We start from the raw sequence: 24,729 nt of genomic DNA, 5'->3' as shown, positions 1-24,729 counted from the left end.
ACACTTTCAAATAACACAACTAAAAATACGAGTGTATGGTTTACTCAGAACACTTTATGGAGTTTCAATATGAGTGGAGAGAATAGGGAGCAACTGGAACATTCTTGCTTGAGGTCGAGAAGTGTTGCATCAATTGGAACTTGAGGTGCTCATCATGCAGTCGCGCATGCGAAAGGAGTGAAGGTTGAGACTCAAGGGCTGCCACTTGGGGCTATTGTAAACTTACAAAATACAATAGTTTATTGACCCCAAGAGAGAGGAAGCTATCAGATTGACTGGTTGGATGGAGAATGCAATCTGGCTACTATAATGTTGGTAGAAAACAATGAAGTTGAGCATAAGTGATGGTTGGAGCAGGCAACACATTGGGCAATGGTAGGGCTTGTTACGAGTTTGAATAAAAGTTAATGAAATGTGCAAATGTGACTTGCATATGCGAGGTGCAAGTCAATTATTTCTTAGTGTGGGACCCATGACCTAGAGATATTAGATGGTGCAAAAGGCAAAAGTTGTAATAAGTTATTCGTGACAGGTACTAGGTGGTACCCATGTTAGATTTGGGTATTAGTTAATAAATTAATGCTAGTCTAAGGGTCAATTATTACCTAGGGACACTTGGAGACAAATTGGCCTAGCCAATTTACTTATTGTCTAGTGAAAATTTTGAGGACTAAAAAAATGATTAAATTACTTTTCAAAATCAATATTTTAAAAATTAATTTAATAAGCTAGATGATGCTGGAAAATAGAATTAGAAGGCTGGGACTTGGCAAAACTTACCCATGCAAGTTGGAAATAAGTTTTCGGGTGCTGGTGGAAGCCTATTTTAGCAATTGTTAGAGAGAAGGAGGTTGTTGGAGAGGGAGGAGAGGCTTCTAAACTATTGTACACATTGAAACTTGTCTAGAATTTTGAAATAGCTGTTTGAAGCCCTGTACCAGCAAGCAATAGTCCTAGAAGGGCCAAACCAGCCAGTCAACAGCAGTTGGAGGCTAACGACGGCCATTTTTGGTTCTTAGATTGAAGGCAACTTCAGGTTAGGCTCTCCTGATTAGGGTGGCAACAGATTGGAGGTGGTTTTTGTGAAGAAAATTAGAAATTTCTCTTGCTACAACATTCTCTCATTCTCTAGCCATTTCTAGGATTTCCTTAGCATTTTCCAGCAATGTGAGTCATCAGAGAAAGAGATTTCAATCAATCTCTATAGTAAATCCTAATTTATAGAAGAAATTAGGGTTTTGATAGCTGCCTCGAGATGCATGCTCAAAAATGAAGGCCTAAGACTTTAATTCTAATAGTTGAAATTGAAGAATTTCATGGAGGTTCAAGAGGCCAACCATCTAATTTCAATTTGGGGCCAAATTTGTCTCGCAAGGAGTAGGGTGAAGGCTAGATTGGTTTGAAAGCTTGCTAGTCATTTATGACAGCAAGAGGCACTTGGATTAGTGGAAGAGACTAGTGAATCTTAGTTATACTCCATCCATTTGTAATTGAAGATAAAAAAATATTGCAACGTGCGCAATTTTGGGGCCAACAAGTTGTCCATTGTCCAAGATTAAAGTGGTAAAGTATGCATTTCAGTTTAAGTAATTTATTTACTTGCTGTAATTATAATTAAATCAAGTTATTACTAGCCTCTTTGAGGAGGAAAACTGGTTTTAGGGTGGCTGAAGATGATGATGTAAAATTGAGTAAAGTCATTGGCTTGGAGAGCATGGACTGGCTTGGTGATGAATACTGCCAATGGATGATTGCTTAATGTTGTCAGAAATGGGTGTAGCGATGGAAGTGTGTAAATTTGTTGTAATAAATTGCATGACATAAGAGAAGGAAAAGATTGCAAAGAAGAGAACAATACAAAGAGAACTTAGAAGAATGCTCGGAAAATGAAATCCATACACTAAGTCTTGAGACAATCGTATATAATAGCGAGTCACTAACCGAGTGTAAAGATATGCTAGGGTTTGCATTGATGCAACATAGAAAATATTACCAAGATTAAAACACAAAGACTCAGACAGTGACGTGTAAAACTAAACCCTAAAAACAAAATCTAAAACTCAAGCACTAAAAGAGAAAAAGAAAGAAGAAATCTAAAGTGAATGAATGATGTAAATGAATGTAAGAGTATATAGAATGCTCAAGGGCAGAGTTGAAGAGTGTCGAAGTGTGACATCTACCAAAGATGGATGCTGAGTGCTCTAACTACTAGTTGGAGTGATTAGAGTGTAGGAAAGTGCAAAACGTTGATTGCCAAGGTAGTAGGAGACCCAGACGACAATAGAGGAAGTGGAAGTTGATGTAAGCAACCACACCAGCTACAAAAACACAGGCTAATTTAGTCGCCACATGGAGATCAACCTGTCGTGAAGTTTGGAGTTGTAAGCGCAAGTTGATCAGGGGTGTTGATGATGAGGAAACTGTAGGCGACAATTGTTAGTTGAAAAAACAGCAGTATGAGGCCTCTAGGTAGCAAGGTGGCAGCAAGGATGGAGTTTAGGTGTTGGAGAGGATGGTGTTGCAGTTGGCAAGGGTTGGACTATAGAAGGAAGGTGGTTGATGGCTGAAATTTGCATATGGAAGTGACAAGCTTGCACACAAGGATGGGGTTGAATGGTAGGTAGTGTGTCCATTTATAGATGTAGAAGGATCCTCCCAAATTAGGGTTTTGCATGTGGGACATAGAAACCATACGTCGTACGATACTAATCATACCGTACTGTATGGTATGCATTTGTATAGATTCATACGATAAAACGGGGCCACTTTTGCCGTTGGGTTTGTGTGTCCTCTCGCGTTTTGTTGCCTTTAATCCGGCGCGTTCCACTTGCGTGGCACTTTTTGGGGGGGTGGGAAGCCTTGGATACCTCATCTCACCCCCTTTTCCAGCTACGCACTCCTCCCTAGCTCTCCTTGGATTCCATCCAGCTGACAGGCCTCTTTGACTGTTGACCCCTATTTGATTGTTTGAAGTGACCCTTCTCTCATCTACAAAAGGTACTCCTCTCCTCAATGCTTCCATACCAATTTAGCAAGCATTTACCATTCTCATCTTTCTCTCTTGGATCTTGAATGGACTTGTGATTTGTCATTCTCATCTTCCATTTGCTCTTTCCCGCACCCTATCAAAGCATTTGCTATTCTCAAATCTAATCTACCATTCCCTCTATCCCATTGTCGGAATGTTTGGGGTCGAAAGTCTACCACGGGGGTAAGAGACAGTAGGGTGAAGGGAGATCTGGGAGAGCAATTGATGAAAGAGAAGGGTTTCGAAAAAATAGAAGATGTAGAAGAATACTCATAGAGACGAAGCTTGTCATTTTTTGCATCTTGAGAAGATGAATCCCTCGTAGACCAAAAACGTACATCAAACAGTAGCTTCTTCTCTGTTGTTTAGACTGCCAATCTGATGCTTCCGTTGGCTCCGAAAGGGGGGTAAAATACCAAGACACTTGGTTAGAATTCTCCCAGATCACTCCTTCTTCTTCTCCCAGTTCAGAGTACTTTTTGTTGCTTGTAAACTGCGATCGCGTGTTGTACGATTTCGCCAATCCTTCTTTTTGCATAAAATTCCCCAAAAATGGTTGAAAGCCACTTGCTTTTTTTACTTGTCATCCTATTCTAGAAGTTGTCTACAGCTTTTGGATATTTACAAGAAATAATATCTAAAATATCAAAAATAGGCTAAACTTGTCTAAAAATCTAGTATTTTTGAACCATCCACACTATGGACATTGACACTAATGACTAATATGGCATTGACTCTCTAGATCAATAAGAAAGCCGAATGACAATGCACTCTAGCGTTTTTTGCACTGTGTACGCGTAGCGGCACGAGACCGCACCCTATCAAAGCATTTGCCATTCTCATCTCCCATCCTCTCTTTCTCACTCTTGTTCTTTCAACTTTACCCCAACCCTCGGGCCTCTCCATCTCTTTCAACTTTCAAGTTTCAAGAGTCGAGACTCAAGCATCTCACTCACTCACTCATTCACTCACTCTCTCTCTCTCTCTCTATCTCTCTCTCTTCCCCCGGTCTCCTCATTCGTCATCGGCACCATGACTCCTGAGAAGCACGAGGCCTTCAATTTGCACGTGATCATGTGGAGAGGGACACAAAGAAGTAGAACTCCCACCATTGGACATGCAAGCATTGTAGAAAGTGCTATACAAGTGGTGCAACTCGGCTTCTCCAATATTGTCCTAAGACGGGGGGGAAGTTGCTCCATGCAAAGAGTTCCCTCAAAACATCACGGAGGAGATTCTCTCCAAGATGAGAGGGGGATCCGCAAGAGGAGAAGGAAGTGGCTTATCAGCACCAACTCCAATGCCTACTAACGAGGAAGCATTGAATGTGGGTGTATCTTCAACTGATGCGGGAGAGGCCTCTACCATTGGTGGCGGGAGCTCCACATCCACATCCGGCTCTGGTAAAAGACAGAGTGGAGGCTCATGTGATGCTGGAGAGACAATCCTCTCTCTCGATATCAGTCATGTGCATGGAGAGAGAAAGGCAATGCCTTGCGGACATTTAAATTGCACGCATGGTGATTGAGTGCAATCTTGTATTCAACGTCCTAAGGTAAGAGCAATGGAAGAAGATGGTAAAAGCCATTGCCAATGTGGATCCATGTGAAGGATGGATCAATGTCACATACAACGACATGAGGACGAAAAACATTGATGAAGAGAAGGAGAGGATTGATAGAGCCCTTGATCCTATTCGGGTCACATGGATAAAATATGGTTGCTCCATTCTTACTGGCGGATGGAGTGATCATAAGAAGTGGGGCATCATCAACATACTTGTCTCATGTCCACTCGGCACTTACTTTTTGCAAGCTGTAGATATCGATAAGAGGGGGAGGAAAATGACATGCGCATTCATCTACCGCCACATTCGGCAAGCTATCATTGAGGTATACATTTGTCATTGCCTTTTAAATTTATTTCACTTTCTTTCATTATTATAATTGATTTATGCATAACTATCTATGTCTCTATTCTAATTTCTAAATCCTCTCTAATATCTATCTCGATTCTTTCTTTTCCCCCCGGGCCCCAACCCCATCTCTCTTTATTCTTGAATCTTGAAAGTTGAAACTTGAAGGCTGAACTCTCGAGTCTCTCTTTCTCTCTCTAATCTCCACGTATTGTTAGTATATTTGTAATTTGTAAATTGTGGTTGTGGGTGGGCCCCTTGAATATGGTGCAACTTGTTACCGACAATGCATCAAATTGTTGGCGCATGGGCCGTTTGCTTAAGGCCGAGTTTCTCACGATTGTGTGGACTTCATGTGCAAGTCGTTGTTTGGACTTGCTCATGGAGGACATTGGGAAGCTCAAGTGGGTGAAGAGGGTGGTCCGCAAAGCTACATTAGTTGTTTACTTCTTCACGGTAAAGATAAAGGTGCTTGCGATGTATCGTGAGCATAGCACACTGGAGTTGAAGAAGCCTTCTTTAACTCGGTTTGCTTATATGTGGTTATTGTTGGAGTGTCTTTATGAGGTGCGGTCTGCCTTGGGCCAGACAGTGGTGTCTACTCTATGGAATGAGTGGGATGAGCATGAGACAGAGAAGGCCAAATCCATGCACGCTTGTGCTTTAATGAGCAGTTTTGGCAAAAACTCCGTGCCGTTGTCATTGTCGTGACTCCCTTTTATAGGTGTTATATATGAGTGATTGTGAGGGGTTCACCATGGGCCTTGTCATTCACTTCTTTAGAGCGGCATTGGTGGAGGCACGTGCTTGTACAATGATCACTACAGAGACACAACGTGCACATGTTTTAGAGATAGCAGAGAGGAGATGTCCATGGATACATAAGCCCATCTGTGGTTTTGTCGCATTGGTATATCCGACCTACAAGTCGCCGACTGTCATGGATGATAGAGAGTTCTGTTTGGACTAGCTTGCTTATTTGACTCGTGTGGTGCATGTGGATGACCACAATATAGTGCTAGAGGAGCTAGGATGCTATGCAGATCAGAGAGGGCATGTGGCTTTTGCTTCTCCCACTTGTTGGAGGAGAGAGTCACTTGTGAAGCCTTTATTTTGGTGGCAAAACTTTGGATATGCTTTGGAGACCCTTCAGTCCTTAGCCATGAGGGTCCTTGCCCAAGATTACTCTTCGGGTGCATATGAGAGAAATTGGAGTGTCTATTCTCTCATTCACATGAAGATTCGCAATCGGGTTAGCATTCGATAATTAGAGCGGCTAGTCTATTGCCGCACTAACTTATGCATGATGAGGGCTATGATGAGCATGGGTGTGACATTAATGTGACATTAAAGTGATATTTAATGTGACATTAAGGTCACAAATATTGAATGTGACATTAAAGTGACATTTAATGTGACATTAAGGTAAATCAAGGGGAACACGCACGAGGATGACCGTCCGGGCTCTTGAGCACCCGAACGGGGTTAAGGGGAGCCTAGAAATAAAGAGAGTCCAAGAATAGTAGGACTCACCAAGGTTTGACGGCTGGCAATCGGATCACGATGGTCTAGCCAGCAATATACTAGGCAAGGCTGGGAGGTAAAAGGCATCACTCGTGCTCATTCATCGGGACTGCTTTCTCTGGCTTTTATGGTCCTTCCCAGAGTCATCTGTCATTGGTATCAGAGCCTATGGATCAACGGACATGATCCGTCATCCGCCAAGTCGTCTGTCACTCGTCAGGACGTCTGTCATCTGTCAGGTCACCCGTCGCCCGCCAGGTCGCTAGTTGATTGAGGGTCGCCCGCCATTCGTTAGTCGTTGAAGCTTCTTTCGAAGTAGTCACTTGTGGTGTGCCACGTCACGTAAGTGTGACACTTTGCAAAACAACCAGGCGTGAGGCGAAATGACCGACGTGAGGCGAAACGACCAGGCGTGAGGAAAAACGACCCGGTGTAAGGTGAAAAGGGATCTGATTGTGGTCAACAAAAGACGAAATGTGAAAAGGCGTCAGCTGTGAGGCGAAACATAAAGACGACTGCTGTAGTCGTGATGATAAGTACCAGCTAGCATTCAGGCTATATATGTCACACAACTGTCTTCAAGGAGCAATTTTGCAGTAATATTGTTTCCTCCCGACTGGGCCAGCATTTAAATCGCCACCAACGGACTGAAATCAGTCAGATTTGTCACACATATTAAAGACATATTTGTGGTCCAAGTGATCGTCCCGTTTTCTGCCGAAGAACTTCATTTTCAGCGTGACTGGTTTAGTCCGGGAAGATAACGATTGTTCATCACTCTTCGGGCTTACTAATAAATCCAGCAGCAGCTGCCCTGTCATTAAAACCAGGGAAGTACTTTACTTTGTATGCAAATTTCTTATCTTTGCTTTCAAATTCCAGTATATTAATGCAGAAAAAGGGAAAGAGAGAGTAATGGAAGGTTCTAGTTCTGGGGACCACCCTATGGTAGATCCCCATGAACCAGAGATGCAAGAAGAACAGTGGGAAGAATTTTTTGCTACACGAGAACAATTTGATGATCTTACTACTCGTGTGCAAGCTCAGGGGGTTCAAATGGAATTTTTAACCCAAACACTCACTGAAATAAAATCTCAATTAACATTATTGTTAGAAAGAGATAAAAATAAGATAGAAACCTCGGATGTCCCATCTTCATCGAAAGATTTAGATGTGACTATGCGAGATCCTAAGGAACCCCACCATAAGTTGAGGGATAATCCAGTCTTAAAGGATATGAAACCCCCTCAGTTTCACGGGGAGGAACAAGATAGAAATAAAGATACAATCTTTAATTTCCTCCAAAAATGGGAAGATTTACATAAACTTAAAAATACCCCACCACATCTCCAAGCACTGGAGGCTAGTTTAACTTTGGGGCCCAAAGCATATAAGTGGTGGCGAACTTTAAAGGAGGCAAATAAAATACCTGAAACTTGGGCTTAATTTGAATCCGTCTTTTTGAAAGAATTCCTTCCTGAAAATGAAATGGAAAGAAATTGGGAAGATTGGGATTATGTTAGACAAAAGGGAAGACCCCTGTTGACATATTTGGAGGAATATCGTGAGATAATCCTCAAATTGGAAGGAATAGATGAATTTCAAAAAACAAGAGGATTCATTAGGGGACTAGATAAGGCCTGTAAAAAGGAAGTAAAAAGGAGTTCACCTAAGACGCTGGAAGAGGCAATTAAATTTGCATTAATCAATGAAGATAATGTGGGTCCAGGTACACTCACTAGTCTCACTGATACGGAGCCCAAGTCTAAGGAATTGGAAACCTCAAAATTTGTGGGCAAATTTAAAAGGAAAATGCCATTCTTTAAGGGTAAAAAACAACCTTTTGAAAAGAAACCATATGTGAGGCCAAAGTTAAGTGACTTTGATAAGGCCAAGAAAGAAAGTTGTGTTTCAATTGCCTATCCCCTAACCATGCTGCTTGGAATTGCCCTCAAAAGAAAAAGGGGGAAGACAAAGGAAAGGATAAGGACAAGGGCAAGGGAAAAGAAAAACAAATCCATGTAGTGCAGACCTTAGAATTACAGGGGCATGAAAAGTACAAATCTTTAGAGGTCTTGCACATGGATGTACAACACAAGTGTTGTATATCAACTTCTATGTGGCAGCCTACTTTTGGGCCACATGATTTACTTAGAGTACATGGATTGATAGCTGGAAAGAGAGTTAGAGTCATGATTGATGACTCTGCTACACATAATTTTATTAATTATGCGCTTGTCAAAAAATTGAAACTTCCCCAACAAAAGAGTGGGCATCAATATGTTGTTCATATGATGCAAGGCCAAGACAATAAAATATGGGATACAATGGTATCCAATTTGGAAATTGAGATTCAAGGATATAAAGATAAACTTGATTTCCAAATTATGAACATGTAAAGAGTTGATATTGCTCTAGGGAGGGAGTGGCTATGGGGATTGGAACCATCCTTAAAACGTAGTTATCACCATAATACACTGGAATTTGAAAGGGATGGTAAGACTTTTGTCATTCAAGGTGAACATGAAGTGTCTGATAATCCTTTGCTGTGTTCTACTGAAGTTCAGAAGCTGATAAAGACGGAAGTGTGTGAGGTATATATGTTATGGTCTCTTCCTGTACAGAACACTTTTACTTTCTGTAATATAAAGCAACAATTTTCTTATGTTTGTGAGTTGAATGTTAATAATGAATTAAGTAGTTTGTTAGATGATTTTAAAGATGTGTTTCCTTCTGATTTATCAAGTGGCCTTCCACCAGATAGGGGTGATATAAATCACCCAATTGACATAAATAAGGATACACACCCTATTTCTAAACCACCGTATAGGTTAAGTGAAACACAATATCAAGAAGTTGAAAGACAAATTAAGGATTACCTTGATAAAGGGTTTATACAACCCAGTAATTCACCGTGGGCTTCACCAATTTTATTGGTAAAGAAGAAAGATGGTTCTATGCGACTTTGTGTTGACTATAGAGCACTTAATAAAATAACGGTGAAGAATAAATTTTCTATGCCCAGAATGGAAGATCTTTTTGATCAATTGCAAGGGGCAAAATTCTTCACAAAGATAGATTTAAGATCAGGTTATCACCAAGTAAGAATTAAGGCACAAGATGTTCCCAAGACAGCATTTCGTACTAGATACGGGCATTATGATTTTTTGGTGATGCCTTTTGGCCTCACTAATGCACCAGCTACCTTTATGAAGTTGATGAATAGTGTTTTACGGCCCTATCTAGGACATTTTGTAGTAGTCTTCTTGGATGATATCTTGATCTTTAGTAAATCAAGAGAAGAACATTTGGAACACTTACAATTAGTATTCCAACTGTTAAGAACACATTCCCTTTATGCGAAGAAAACTAAATGTGAATTCTTTGCACAAGAGGTGAAATATTTGGGGCATATTATCTCGAAAGAGGGAATCAACATGGATCCAGAAAAAGTAAGGGCAATTATTGAATGGGCACCTCCAAGGAACCTGGAAGAGCTGCAGATCTTCCTAGGTTTATCTGGAGTTTATCGTAGATTCATTCGAGATTATGCCAAAATAGCTGTTCCAATGACAGACCAACTTAAAGGGAAATGAAAAAGTTTTAATTGGGGAACAGACCAAAATGAAAGTTTTCAAAAACTTAAGGTAGCTATTGCTACAGCTCCAGTACTATTAATTGTGGATCCCAATAAACCGTTTCTGGTTGGAGCTGATGCCAGTGATAAGGCGATAGGCGCGGTCTTATTACAAGAAGGTCGACCAGTTGCTTTTGAAAGCAAGAAATTAGATCGTACAAAACAGAATTATTCTGTTTATGAGAGGGAGCTGTATGCAATAGTACATGCAATGAAGAAATGGAGGCACTATCTGTATGGTGTCAAACTTTTGATTTTATCGGATCATGAAAGCATTAAGTGGCTTAATGATCAACCGGATTTACACGGGCGTAAAGCTAGATGGGCCGAACTCCTCCAAGAGTTCGACTATGAGATAAGATATAGAAAATGAAAGTATAATATAGTAGCTGATGCACTCAGCAGAATGCCCATCATTAATGAATTGAGTTTTACTCAGTTCACTTCCAACTTGCTTGAATCCTTAAAAGGGAAATGCTAGGTTGATCCGGCATATTCCAACATATGGGAAGCAATAAAAAATGGGGATCCAAATGAAAGTGCTTCTACTGAGGAAGGAATATCTGACGATGTTCAACAAGGAAATGGAGCATCAGGGGTTGCTCAAACTAGATTCAAGTGGAAGAATTTTACCATTGATAATGGTTATTTACTCTACAAGGGTAGGGTATGTGTCCCGAAAGATATAGAAATAAGGCGCCAGATACTCTTTGAGTGTCATGATACCCCTAGCGCAGGATATCCAAGAGTTAATAAGACTTATAGTTTTATTAAAAGGCAGTTCTATTGGCCTGGAATGAATAAGGACGTCCTTGACTATGTGGTCAAATGTAATAAATGCCAGGTTAATAAAGCTAAAAGATTGAAAATGGGAGGACTTCTCCATCCACTAGAGATTCCTTCGGGAAAATGGGAGAGTATCTCCATGGACTTTATTGTTGCTTTACCTAGAACACAGAGGGGGCACGACTCTGTGTGGGTGATTGTGGATAGGTTAACCAAAATGGCTAGGTTTATTCCAACTTCAACTGATGTTAAAACACCAGAATTGGCTAGATTGTTCGTAGAGAACATATACCGATTGTATGGCCTTCCGACAAATATAGTTTCTGATCAGGATAGAAAATTTGATAGCCAATTTTGGCGTGCGGTATTTAGGAAATTGGATACTAAACTTAGCATGAGTACGACGGATCATCCGCAAACAGATGGGCAAACTGAAAGGGTTAACCAAATTCTTGAAGATATGCTTAGGGCATATGTAAGTAAAAGGCAAACTAATTGGGAAGAGTATTTACCGATAGCAGAGTTTGCATATAAGAGTGCCAAGCACTCTTCCACTGGATATAGTCCATTTATGGGTTTCAGCCCAGAGCTCCTTTTGCAGTAGGACTGCATAAGGAAAAGGTTCAGGCAACTAAAGACTTTTTGGAGGATATGAATAGTATGTTAAAATTTGCTCAAGAAAATATTAAAAATGCTAAAAATCGAGCTAGAGCATATGCAGATCCTCACCGAAGAGACATCTCCTTTGAAGAAGGAGAATTGGTCTATCTTAAGGTGCCTGAACAAACTAAAACTATGAAAAAGGGACAATGTCCAAAGCTTTCACCGAGGTATTGTGGTCCTTTCATAATACTTAAAAAGGTGGGAGAATTGACTTACAAGCTCCAACTACCTGTTGGTAGTAAAATACATCCAGTTTTTCATGTAAGTAAATTAAGGAAGAAGCTGGGTGATTTGGATAATCTAATCTTAAATGATGACATTGAGGAGCTATTAAATGACCAATCTAATCCACATGAACCAGAAAGAATATTAAATGTTCGTAACAGACGAACAAGGAATACTATTTATTAAGAATGTTTGGTTAAGTTGAAAGATTGTTCAGAAGAAAGCTCAACATGGGAGCGAGTAAGTACTTTAAAGAAAAGGTTTCCCGATTTACAGTTAGACCTTTCAAGTATCGTTTTCGAGGACGAAACCGATTCTTAAGGGGAAGGAAATGTGACATTAATGTGACATTAAAGTGATATTTAATGTGACATTAAGGTTACAAATATTGAATGTGACATTAAAGTGACATTTAATGTGACATTAAGGTAAATCAAGGGGAACACGTACGAGGATGACCGTCCGGGCTCTTGGGCGCCCGAACGGGGTTAAGGGGAGCCTAGAAATAAAGAGAGTCCAAGAATAGTAGGACTCACCAAGGTTTGACGGCTGGCAATCGGATCGCGATGGTCTGGCCAGCAATATACTAGGCAAGGCTGGGAGGTAAAAGGAATCACTCGTGCTCATTCATCCGGACTGCTTTCTCTGGCTTTTATGGTCTTTCTCAGAGTTATCTGTCAATGGGTAGTCCGAAGCAGGTAAAGTTACACTTAACCAAAAAAAAAAAAAAACTTTGAACTTTGAAGTTTATACTTTGCAATTTAGACTTTCGCATTTACAATCTTATGCGCATTGTGTAGGTGAATGTTGATACATTCAAGTTGACGGGTAACACTCTTCCAAGTATACATCAAGAGATGGACGAGGAGGAGGAGATGATTTTTGAAGAGCTCTATAGAGAGCTTATAGCAGCAGATACTTGTAACACTCGCAGGCAGCGTGCTCGTGGGTGAGGAGTTCGAGTAGGTGGTAGCAAGGGTATGGTCATTTGATGCCCTCCAACATGGAGGAGAGGTGGTTCGAGTGGCTTATAGACATATGTAAGGCATGGCTCTAGTAGCTCACATCCTGTGCTTCATGATGACATCTTCCCCTTGCCTACACAGCTGCTACGTAGGGAGCCATCATTTGATGATGATGCTAACCTCATGAGTGAGGATGAGTATGAGTGTGTCTCATCATCCAATGTCGAGGAGTCATTTTCAAACTCTCTTGATGAGCACTTAGATGGTTTTGATGATGATGATGATGATAATGATAGTGATGTCTCATCATAGATTCATAGGTCTCTCTCTTTTTGTATCTACTATCATTGTATTCACATGCATGATGCCACTATGACACACTAGAGTCTAGACTGTAGTTATATCGCATGTTTTGCGCAGCCCATGCGACCACGGTGGTCACCCTTATGTATTCATCTTATTTTGTAATGAAATGGCTATTTCACTTTAAACATGTTTTCTATCATTTAATGATTTATGGTTTTTAAAAAAATCATGTTAAAATTTTTTGGTACTAATATCGTACTGTACCTTATGAAATCATAAGGTACCATTTAGTACTGTATTTTATCGTACCATACTGTATCGTATCTTTCATACCTGACAACTATGATAGAAACTCTCTAAAATTGCTTCCCTAATGACACTTTTGGTAATTTACATGTTTTGGGGATATTTTAAAGAGCTAATTAGTGGATAATGAATCTAAAGCTCAATACCTCCTCTTAGGCCTAAAATTGGAACTAGAAAGAGATTGAAAGAAATACTCAAGCCCAAAATAGATAGGGCATCATATAAAGGATGCATGTTGGCTGCCTAGTGGCCTACCAAGACTATAGAGGCCAAGGCTACAGAGGCGATGGTTATCTTACTAGGGGAGCCCAAGCGAACACCCTAGAGAGACGAAGGTATCGGATAAAAGGGTGTTTGTTGGCTGTCCAGTGGCCTACCAGGACCTACAAAGACAGATGGAACTATATTAAACTCCTCTTTTTTTGGGGAGGTGGAGAAGATATGGTTTGTGGCCTTTCAAGTAATTATGTCTCGTGGGGAGAACAAAAAGGGATGGTTAGATCCAACACATCACAAAACAAACAAGCTAGCCCAACCACTTGAGGGTGTCAAGGATGAGAGAAAGGGTAATGTAGGGTAAGGTGGTAAAGAACCATCGATGGAGATAGCTCAGGATTCTCTGAGGGGTGCTTTGCATAGTGAGATGCAAAGTATTATGCCACATGATGAGAATAGGCATGCAACAAATGCCACTTGGACAATGTTCCTTGTGGGGAAATTGTTCACTTACCTAAGCGCCCTTTACAAAGATGATGAAATCATGCAATGCAAAGGAGAAGGTACAACAGGGGTGGGGAGGCCAATGTTGAAGGCAAGTGATGAAACCTGTAGAATGCTATGAAAGGGTAGGAAACCCTCTCAACCTTGGATGTTGAGGCCGAAGGAGAAAGAGGAGCCCGATGTCAGTCTTTGTGTGGTGTTGAGAATCATGATGATGAAGATGAAGATGAGGATAAAGCACTTCTGACTGGAAGAGCAAGGTACAAGCTACCGCCATGGTAGCATCAATAGAGAGGTTGCACGATCTACCTCGGGAGGGGAATCCTCCATGTTGGTAAGAGCAAATCTCTTGGGAAGATGAAACCATGAAGGAACAATATGCATCCCATATTTCTAGCGAAGAAGGACTGATGCGGACTTGGATGTTAGCCTTGCATTGGAATATAAAAGCCTTGCAAGAGAGATTAGAATTTGCAAAATAGAGTTTAGTAGCGAGATGCTTCAAAGTAGACCAATATAGAAAAGTAAAGCTAAATGAAAGATGTGCAACGAGGGTGTGTATATGAGTGAATGCAATAGAAGTCTAAAGGAGGAATGACTAAGGATGTGGCCACTATTACATATGTCCATCAGCGGGTGGTTGCCAATGAAATGCTAGACGAGGTGGTGAAGTGGTTCTAGATAGAGGGATAGAAATGATGGCACTTGCTAGGATTGAGACAGAGTATAGGACAGATTGAGTGTAGAGTTTAGAGTAGGAAGAGTGAGTTGAAGGAGTGAAAGTACGACACAATCAGTATTTGATACAATGATGGGGTGTACCACTTAAGGTTTAGATAATATATAAAGTACAAGAGTGTAGGGGTGCGTTCACACCTGAACACCGTAAAAGGCATGGCGAGCCTTTATTCCTAACAACCTTCCACCTAAAGGCAACGTGCCTGAAGGTAGAGAAAAGAATAAACTAAATCTATGTATGTACAAAGTTGGAATACACATATACTATCCAACCCCCATCACCTAGCGGCAATGAGTAAATCACTCTGTTGGAAGACCCTTTGTGAGAAGGTCTGCAGGGTTATCATCTATATGTACCTTGACAAGCTCAATGCTCTTGCTGTCAAGTATATTCCTGATAAAATGATACGTCACTTGTATGTGCTTTGTCTTTGCGTGAAAGACATGATTCCATGTTAGCATGATAGCACTCTTTGACTGTCACAATGGTGGATAGGAACCTTTGTAATACTAAGCTCTCTCACCAGACGTGAAAGCCATAAACTCTCTTTGCATGCCTCAGTGGCAGCCACATATTCTGTCTCTGTAGTAGACAATGCAACACACTTTTGCAGCCTGGATATCCAAGAGATTGCTTCACCTGTGAACGTGAACACATATCCTGAAGTAGACTTCCTACTGTCAGGATGACCGGCATAGTTTGCATCCGTGAAGCCTACAACAGATGATTTCTGCTTACCAAAGCAAATACACAAATCCTTTGTGCCCTTAAGGTATCTCATGATACCTTCACTACTTCCCAATGCTTTTTGCCAAGATATGCCATGTATTTGCTAACCATTCCCACTGCAAATGCAATGTCAGGACGTGTAGCAACCATAGTGTACATCAAGCTACCAACAACTGAAGCATAAGGTAACTTGGCAATTTCAGCCTTTTCATCATCAAATGTAGGGCTGTCATCTGCACTAAGTTTCACATATGGAGGCAATGGTACACCAATGGCTATTGAAACACTGCAAAACCTTAATGACATACTCCTGTTGTCACAAATAAAGCAGACCCTTGGATCTGTCCCTGAGTATATGTATGCCAAGAATATGATTGGCCTCACCAAGATCCTTCATATCGAAGCTATCGTGTAAACTTTGCTTCAAGGAGTCCAAGGCATGAACATCAACTTTGCTTCAAGGAGTCCAAGGCATGAACATCCCTGTAGGTGCCTGCAATCAACATGTCATCCACGTATAGAACCAAGAGAATAAGGCTGCCATCTGCTGCCTTCTTGGTGTATAAGCAGTGATAAACTTGAGAGCGATGGAATCCTTGAAAGTGCATAAATGTATCAAATTTATGATACCATTCGCGCAGTGCTTGTTTTAGCCCATATAAACTCTTGTTGAGTTTACATACCATGTGTTCTTTCCCCTTTGTAACAAAACCTGTAGGCCATTGCATATAGATCTTCTCATGCAGATCACCATGTAAGAAAGCTGTTTTTACATCCATTTGTATGAGTTCCATATCTTCAAATGCAACCAAGCCCAAGATGGTTCGCAAAGTAGTCATTTTGACTATAGGCGAAAAGATTTCATCAAAATCAATTCCATGTTCTTGCTTATACCCTTTAGCGTAGCATTTCTTGCCCTTTAGGCAAATGCACAAAATCCCAAGTGCCATTTTTCATGAGAGATTCCATCTCTGATAGCATTGCCTTATGCCATTTCTTGCTATTTTTTCTGTCCGTTGCTTCTTGGGCATGACAGCTCACCACAATCTGTCAATATGACATAATCAACCACATAATTGACACTAGGAACAAACCTATTTGGCTATTTTTGCACTTTGGTTGACCTACGGACCCGATGTTCAAGAATTGCTGGTTGTTCAGCTTGCAAATCTGCATTAACAGCTTGCTGTTTTGCAGGTTCAACATGCCGGATAGCTGGTTCTGGTTGTTCCAAAGGCATTTGTTCTTACTGAATTTGTGGCAAAATGATGGCACTCCACATTTTTGCCATGAGAATTGCTACGTGCTCTATTTTCAGAACTGCCCTTTTGTTGAAATTTGCCTCTAGTGTGCAATGCATTAGAAGACTTGTGTGCTGAATTATTTTGCCTGTTGAGTTCTTCCATCAGTAAGAACTCTCCACATTAGAATATAACAACAATTGAGCATTTGAGTTACTCAAAGCTGTCCTGAAAGTATCCCAACTTTCAGGCAAAGTGGATTGCAGTAAAGTAGCCTTGAACTCATCATCAATATGGAAATCCAAAGCAATCAGCTGACTGAAAATTGAATTGAACTTGTTCAAATGTACAGACATGACTGTACCTTCCTTCGTGCGAAAGTCCATTAACTTTTTCAGCCAATAAACCTTGCTGGTTGTACTTTTCTAAGCATACAATTCTTCAAGCCTTTGCCACATTGTATATGGTGAATTCTGCTTCTCAATGTTAAAGAGCAAGTTGTCTGACACTGAGAGCTCAATGGTAGAATGTGCAAGCTCATCCAAATCATCCCACTCTTCATGTTCCATATCTGCTAGTTTTATTCCCTTCGTTTTATTCCCTTCGTTTCTTTGCACCAAGACATTGTAGCATTGTTTTTGCCATATTGCAAAATTATGTGCACCCTCAAGTTTCTTGATGTGCAAAAGATTGCTGCTGTTACTGTTTCCAGCCATAATTTGCAATACTAAATTAACTCAAAAGTCACTAAATGCAAGCCCAAATGTCACACATGTAACCACGGTACATTGCAAGTATCAATTGGCAGTGAAAATCCAGAGATTGCAGAAATTTCAGATCTGCAAATAGATTTCTAGAATTAGAGTGTTTATTGCTGCACTCCACAAGCAATTACAGCCACATTTAGAGGCCAAGGCACCAATTACAGGTGAATCCCCCAAAATTTGATTGCAAATTTTGCTCCAAAAGCATTCACAGGCACAAATTTGACAATTTCGGTCATAAGCCCCAAATTTTTAGAAGAAAATCCATCCAGATTGCATCAATACATGCATCCAAGTGCATATACCAGGCAATTGTTGCACAAATTGAAGAAATTTTGCAAAAGCCCCAATTTTCTTGGGTTTGGTGTTCACAAATTTCAATGAAATTGAAGAAATTTCACTAAAATGTGAAAAGCCCCAAAATTTCTCGCACAAATGTGCATTGAATGTGCAATTTCTGAGTTAGATTGTCTTGTCCTGCATCAAAGTCCCCAAATTCGAGAAAAGCCCCAAATTTCTAGGTCAAAATTGCACACTGTGCTTGTGCATATGAATACTTGGCAGCAAACAGGAGAAGGACAAATTGCAGGAAATAATAAATAATGGGCAAAAAATGAATGTTACGTGCTGCCCATTGTCTGCGCTGGCCTGTCAGGTGATTGTGCGTTCTGACTCTATTGATTGCTAGACCCGTTGAGATTGATTGCGCTTGCACTGTTGCCTGTCGCCTTTGACTACTGCCGGCCACCTGAGCCAGCCCGTCGCTTGTGTCAAATCATGGCGCTATGACACTTGCTTGTAGTCTGTAACCTGCTCGCTCAACTCATCAGCTGCTCACCCAGCTTGACGACTGCTGACGTTGACCCGTAGTCGATGCAGATCCCGTAGCTTGATTGTCTGGTCGAGGCTGACCTATGGACTATTACCTGTCTCCGGAAGCATGCACTCCTTTGCCCTCTTTGACTGAGTGTAGAGTTCAGAGTAGGAAGAGTGAGTTGAAGGAGTGAGAGTACGACACAATCAATATTTGGTACAATGATGGGGTGTATCACTTTAGGTTTAGATAATATATAAAGTACAAGAGTGTAGGGGTGCATTCACACCCGAACACCGTGAAAGGCACAATGAGGCTTTATTACCAACAAGAGAATGGCCTAGGAATGGATGTAAAGAGTACAATGGGTAAGAAACGAGCAGACCAATTAGCTAATCCTTAGGAGTGCTGAAAGATATGGGTTGGTAAGGCTATCCATGTGCCACATGTTCGGCGGCCCTTGGGGCAGAAGGAGCAAGTGGGGTAGAAGCGGGAGGCGTAGCCCCATTGGGTTGTCTAGCAGGAGTGGAGGCAGTCACAATCGTCTGTCGAGGTTTCTTAGGAGAAAGACCTTGGGCCTTGGTACCACACTCCTCGTCCCCATGGCTTGATCTTTAGTAGTGTGTGCAAAACCTATTTTTCTTAGGGAGTTGTTGCCATATGGGTTTTGTTTCTTTGGTTCCATCTAGGGAAGGGGTGTCACCCTTGTTTTTATATACCCTTGTGAGTTCTTGCCATCTCCAATCTTCTATTGCGAAGAAGAGGCAACCAAACTGTTCTTTGAATAAGAGTATGTGGAGGACTTCTTGTGGACCTTATTTTGCAACCTTGCATGATGTAAGAATTGACACTTGAACTCATAGAAGGTCGGCAATCGAGACAATGAGATAATGTGCTGAATGAAATTGAAATGTTTTTTAGGTAGTTGAAGTGATGGGTGTGCAGTGGAGATGCGATGGCCAGTAATGGTAATGGTTGAGAGAGAGAGAGAGAGAGAGAGAGAGAGAGAGAGAGAGAGAGCTGTAGTAGAGAGTGTGAGATGCACGATGTGTGGGTACAAAAAATGAGTTGTACCTCTTTTAGGTTTTTGTGATAGATATATGTAAAGTACAAGTGCTAAGGGTGTATTCACACTTGAGCATGTATAAAAGGCACGGTGTCCTTTAATTCTCAACAACCTCCCACATAAACGCAGCGTGGCTTAAGGTTGAAGAAAAGAATCAACTAAGTCTAAGTATGTACAAAGTTGAAATACATATACTATTCAACTCCCATCATTTTTCGGCAATGAGCAAACTGCTCTGCTGGAAGACCTTTTGTTAGAAGATTTGCAAGGTTATCATCTGTATGTACCTTGACAAGTTAAATGCTCTTGCTGTTAAGTACATCCTTGATGAAGTGATACTTCACCTGTATGTGCTTCGTCTTTGCATGAAAGATGGAGTTTCGTGCTAGCATGATAGCACTTTGACCATCACAATGGAGGATAGGGGTCTTGGTAAGGCCAAGCTCTCCCACCAGTCGTAAAAGCCATAAAGCCTCCTTGCATGCCTTAGTGGTAGCCACATATCCTTCATGTCAAAGTTGCTATGTAGGTTCTACTTCAACGTGTCCAAAGCATGATCATCCCTACCACCAATGAGCATGTCATCCACAGTAAAACCAGCATAATAAGGCTGCCATTTGCTGCCTTTTTGGTATATAAGCAGTGATCCACTTGACTCCTTTTGAGTCCTTGTGGTTTCATGAATGTATCAAACTTATGATACCGTTCACGCGGTGCCTGTTTCAGCCCATATAAGCTTTTATTGAGTTTATATACTATCTTTTCCTGCCCCTTGGCCACAAAACCTTTTGATTATTGCATATATATATCCTTATGCAGATCACCATGTAAGAGAGCAATATTTACATCCATTTGTATGCGGATGGGAGGGAGGGATATCACAAATGATCTCTTCCATGCATGTGATGATTCATGAAATTTGTATCCAGGATTTTGAAGCCAAGTGTCAAGAAAGTTACTGAAATTGAAAGTAGGTAGGGAAAACCTTTGTAGCTCGTTGTGGTGGTTTGTAAGATGACTCATTGTCAATGTCTTGATGTGCTCATAAGGGCTTAGCACATGTTGTGGGCATCTTATTGCCTTGAGCATAGAACTTGGATAGCCAATGCAAAATGATCTATGCTGCCTAGAACACGTTGGCACAAGGAGTGCCTTTGAAAAGGCACATATACTTTGGTGGGGTAGGGAGTAATATTTGATGACAAGTATTTGAGATGGAGTGACTTTTCTTACCACAATAGGTGCATCCAATGGTCCTTGTTGTGACTTGAGGGGGAAAAGTATAACATTGGTTGTAAACTTGTAATTGGAGTGTGGGAGGGAGGAAATGTAGTCCTCTGAAAGTCATAGCAAAATGGAGAGAAGGAATGTGAGTTGATAGTGGTCTTGTTGCTTTGTGCAACTTGTGGTTTTCCCAGAGAACAAGGATCTTTAGCTTTGAGAGCAATTCTGCTCTGATACCATGTAAAGAAATGGTTGGATTTGTAGGAGGGTCAATAGATTGTATGACAAACTCGAGTAGTGAATGAACTTAGAAATCAAGAGAATGAACGGATGATGATTACCATGGAGGGAGTGAAACACAATCTTGGAGGTAGGGGAATGTTGAAAAAGACAATGGATTGATGTGGACTATAGTGAAGGGAGAAAAAGGTAATTCTCTATAGCTGATGCTAAAGTAAAAAGCAACATCTAGGGGAATCAACAACAAAACACATGAGTTTGCAGTAAGAGGGTAGTAGCTTCCAGCCAAGAGGTGACTCTAGGGTTGGCAATTGCTGCAAATATAGCAATAGGCAAACTGTGTCAACATTGGCAATAACCTCCAAAAGGTGGGTGACTGGCTGTAGAAGAAGTAGAATCAAAATAGGTAGAATGCAACCCACTAGATGAGGTGGGGTTGCATATGAACACTTCTGCTTGCCAATATCTAAAAATAACAACGAGCATTTCATGGAGCATTTGCTTTGACAATTGTCTCGCATAGTCCCCATGTAATCTTGTACTATTCCTCTCAGAAACAGAGGGATTTTTCGTGATGAAATTGTAAGAAAATCACTTTATTCGTGAAAAGTTGTCTAGAAAGTGCACAAGGCTAGAAGAGAGGATCTTAGCCCCTTGCGCTGTAATAACCCATTTTGATGAAATTTAGATAAGAAACAATAGCATACCTTGCTATATATGGAGTTACAAAGCTGCCCAATGGGTTCCCCATGCTGAGATGAGAAGATTGGCTGTTCTCCTTACTCCATACATGCTGTTAGTCATGTTTCATTGCTGAAACTTGCAAGTTTTATAGTGAAGAAGAGAAGAATAGCTCTTTCCAAACTTGGGCTGTTCAAATATGAGAGAGAGAGACTGCATATAGCCAAGATCAGCTTTCTAAATGAGTAGGCAACAACTCCTTAATCCAATCTTGTTTTTGATTAAGAGCTAACTGATGCTTGGGTTATTAATCATAAGTGAGTTGCTCATTTGACCAAACTTAAGCTCATGCCTTGCTTTATAACTTAAGTGAGCTGCTTACTTGGCAAGACTTTCAAAGGATCATGAATTCTAAGGTGCAAACTTCTAATTTAAGGAAAGTTTCATAGGGAACCTTGTTCCTTTTGCCGTGTCCTTTTACCATGTAGCATGTACATTGGTCCAATGTAATGCCCTAGTGTCAAATTCTTCACTGCCCGTGCATGTACATGGTCATTGTGCCAAGAGGTAGTGGTACAATAATTAGAGTTCACTTTAATAAAATTATTAAGCTCATTTCTCATTCTGTTTAATAGGTGGCAGTGCTTGGGCATTGGGCAGCAGCTTGTTTGCGTCGGCGGCAATTGGATGGAGTAAGGCAACAACCTGGTGGACTAGGCAGATCTTCTCTTGGTTGGGCAGAAGCATAGGCGTACTGGGCAGTGGCTGGGCAGCAGCCCTAGTGGTGGTCCACCACTCAAAATGCAGGGGATTGGCTAGTGGATGGAGAGTGAAAGCACTCGGTTATGAGGAGACTCAATAGAGAGAGTGTGAGGGGGTGAAAGAATGCCGGCAATATATCCATTTTTAGGGGATATTTGGGCATTTTCATACTATAAGTTTTAACATAAGTGAAGATTTTTTGGTCTTGTTTTTAGGAGCAAAATTGGCTTTAATGCATGACAATTTAATGTTAATGCAAGTCCTGATTTTGGTAGCTCAACATCCCAACCTCCTCAACTTTGAGCATTGGCCACCCCCAATTGGCTACCCAGTTGGCTGTCCAGCTCTCGCCTCAGTAGATGCCTGCTCCTTGTTAGGCAAGCTTAACATCAGAGCATGGTTATATAACATATTGTAGCTAATGTGCATGATTCCATAGGTTTTTGACCATTGTATGATCTATATGTATCAGGTTACACATGTAAGGCCCTTAAGTTAAACTTGAACAAAGGTATGGCAAGACGTGCTTTGAGAAGTACCAGATTGTCTTAAAAGAATCCAATAAGCACTCCCCAAAAGACAAGATACCAGCCAGAAGTCTAGATATGGAGCATACCATTGGTTTAAGTTTACGCATTCTCCAACTCCTGTTTGCAACGTGAATGACCAGTGGTTATGAATTTTCAAAGAGAAAGTCAGGGTTATTGCAACAATGGTTATTAATCATAAAGAGCCATGAAATCAATAACCTGTTGAGTGGGTAAACAATCTGCAGTCTGCTTTTTCATGACATGATAAAAAAATAGTGAGTTGAGCTTGATGCCATCCACAAGATTCATGGTGGAATGAATGTGTTGTTAGTGAAAAGAACATAATTCTGGTAGTTTGAGATGGAACCATGAAAATGGTATTATGCTTATTGAGTTGCAGTCTATTCATGACTGAACATTGAGTTGTGCTAGATTCTGTTCTGTATTAATAAGGTTCATCGTGGAATGAATGCATGTCTAATGACAAGAGAGTATATATATACTGCTTGTTGAGGCAGTTGGATTTTTGCTTTCTTTGACTTAATTTCCTTTCTTTCATTTTCAGCAGATGATTGGTAGCTAATACTTTGCAATGATTGCTTTGATAATCTTCAATATTGCAGTCTGCATTGCCTCCAGAACAACTCATATGGTGTGGACTTGATAGTGTCCTTCTTTATTGGGAAGACTCTTTGTTAATGGTGGGTCCTTATGGTGATTCAGTAAGGTACTCATGTGAGGAGCCGCTTGTCCTTATCCCCGAATGTGATGGAGTTCGTATCCTATCGAATTCATGCATGGAGTTTTTACAACGTGTTCCAGATTCTACGGTCTCAATATTCAAGATTGGAAGCACATCACCTGCTGCTATGCTGTATGATGCTCTCGATCATTTTGATAGACGCAGTGCCAAAGTAAGAACTTTGCTGTACTTCCAGATACTACTTTGCCTGATTATATTTTGCTAGAATCAGCTCATGCAAAATTGAATGCTTGGATAAAACGATTTCTAATACCATCCTGAAGTCATCATGTGTAATGAGAAGCATTGAAATTTGTCTACCGAGAAATAATAAGTTTGATGTTTAAGGTCTGAACAAGTGCTTTACTGGTATGATGGCATAGGTTAAATAGCTCCGCACTGGTAATTGTTTTGGGAACAGTCATGGCTTTTGAAATTGCACTTGGCATCACATTTTGCCTACACGTACATACTTGCAGCAGTTTAGGAGAAACTACCATTTACCTTAACTTCTATTGGTGTAGGCATGACAGTCGAGTTTCTTGTACTTTCTACTAGAATTCAGCATTCAACCTCTTGCATGCATACACGCTGTCGTCGTGTTAGGGGTTGAAGGTCTACCACCGGGGCTTAGAGCAGAAGAAGAGTGTGGGATTCAAGGTTTGGAGAAGGGAAAAAGAATGGAGTTTGACAAGATTCGGGTTTTAGAAATGACTTAGTTGAAGAAGAAGATATCAAGCTTTTTCTGTGTATTTAGCATATATGAATGGAATGAATGCCTTTAACTTGATTACATCAAATACATTGGGAAAAATAAGCCATTACATAAAGGATATTCTCAGATTTTAATCCAAATGCATATACCAAATGCAAGCTCAAAGGGCTTCTATCTCATGTACATAGACGGATTACAACTCCAAGAAACAAGTATTTGATGGTAGACTCAAGTACATTCAAGACATAGACCAATAGTACATGAAATGCATTGATGGAGCATAAATTTAACTACAGCCTTGTTTTAAAACAGAAATTTCCAGCCCATAATCAAGCTCAAAAAGTGTACATAAACTTAAGAATAAGCTCCTCTAATCATTAATGAGTAAAGCTCTGATGATAAGAGGT

At 40.7% G+C, this 24,729-nt stretch overlaps 1 protein-coding gene across 1 annotated transcript in view; it reads left to right on the top strand.

Annotated features, from left to right (window-relative positions):
- Positions 1-24,729, top strand: part of VCL1 (vacuoleless1 (VCL1)) — a 68,929-nt gene that overhangs the window by 1,775 nt on the left and 42,425 nt on the right. Inside the window, exon 2 of the mRNA XM_087681767.1 lies at positions 23,489-23,779. Within this exon, the coding sequence (XP_087537893.1) occupies positions 23,489-23,779 (291 nt within the window). The remainder of the gene's footprint in view (positions 1-23,488; positions 23,780-24,729) is intronic.

The sequence above is a fragment of the Lygodium microphyllum genome, chromosome 7 (assembly GCF_053477565.2).
Source record: "Lygodium microphyllum isolate KBCC chromosome 7, Lygodium_microphyllum_v1.1.10, whole genome shotgun sequence".
Lineage (NCBI taxonomy): Eukaryota > Viridiplantae > Streptophyta > Polypodiopsida > Schizaeales > Lygodiaceae > Lygodium > Lygodium microphyllum.
This window is presented reverse-complemented; position numbering and strand designations above follow the sequence as displayed.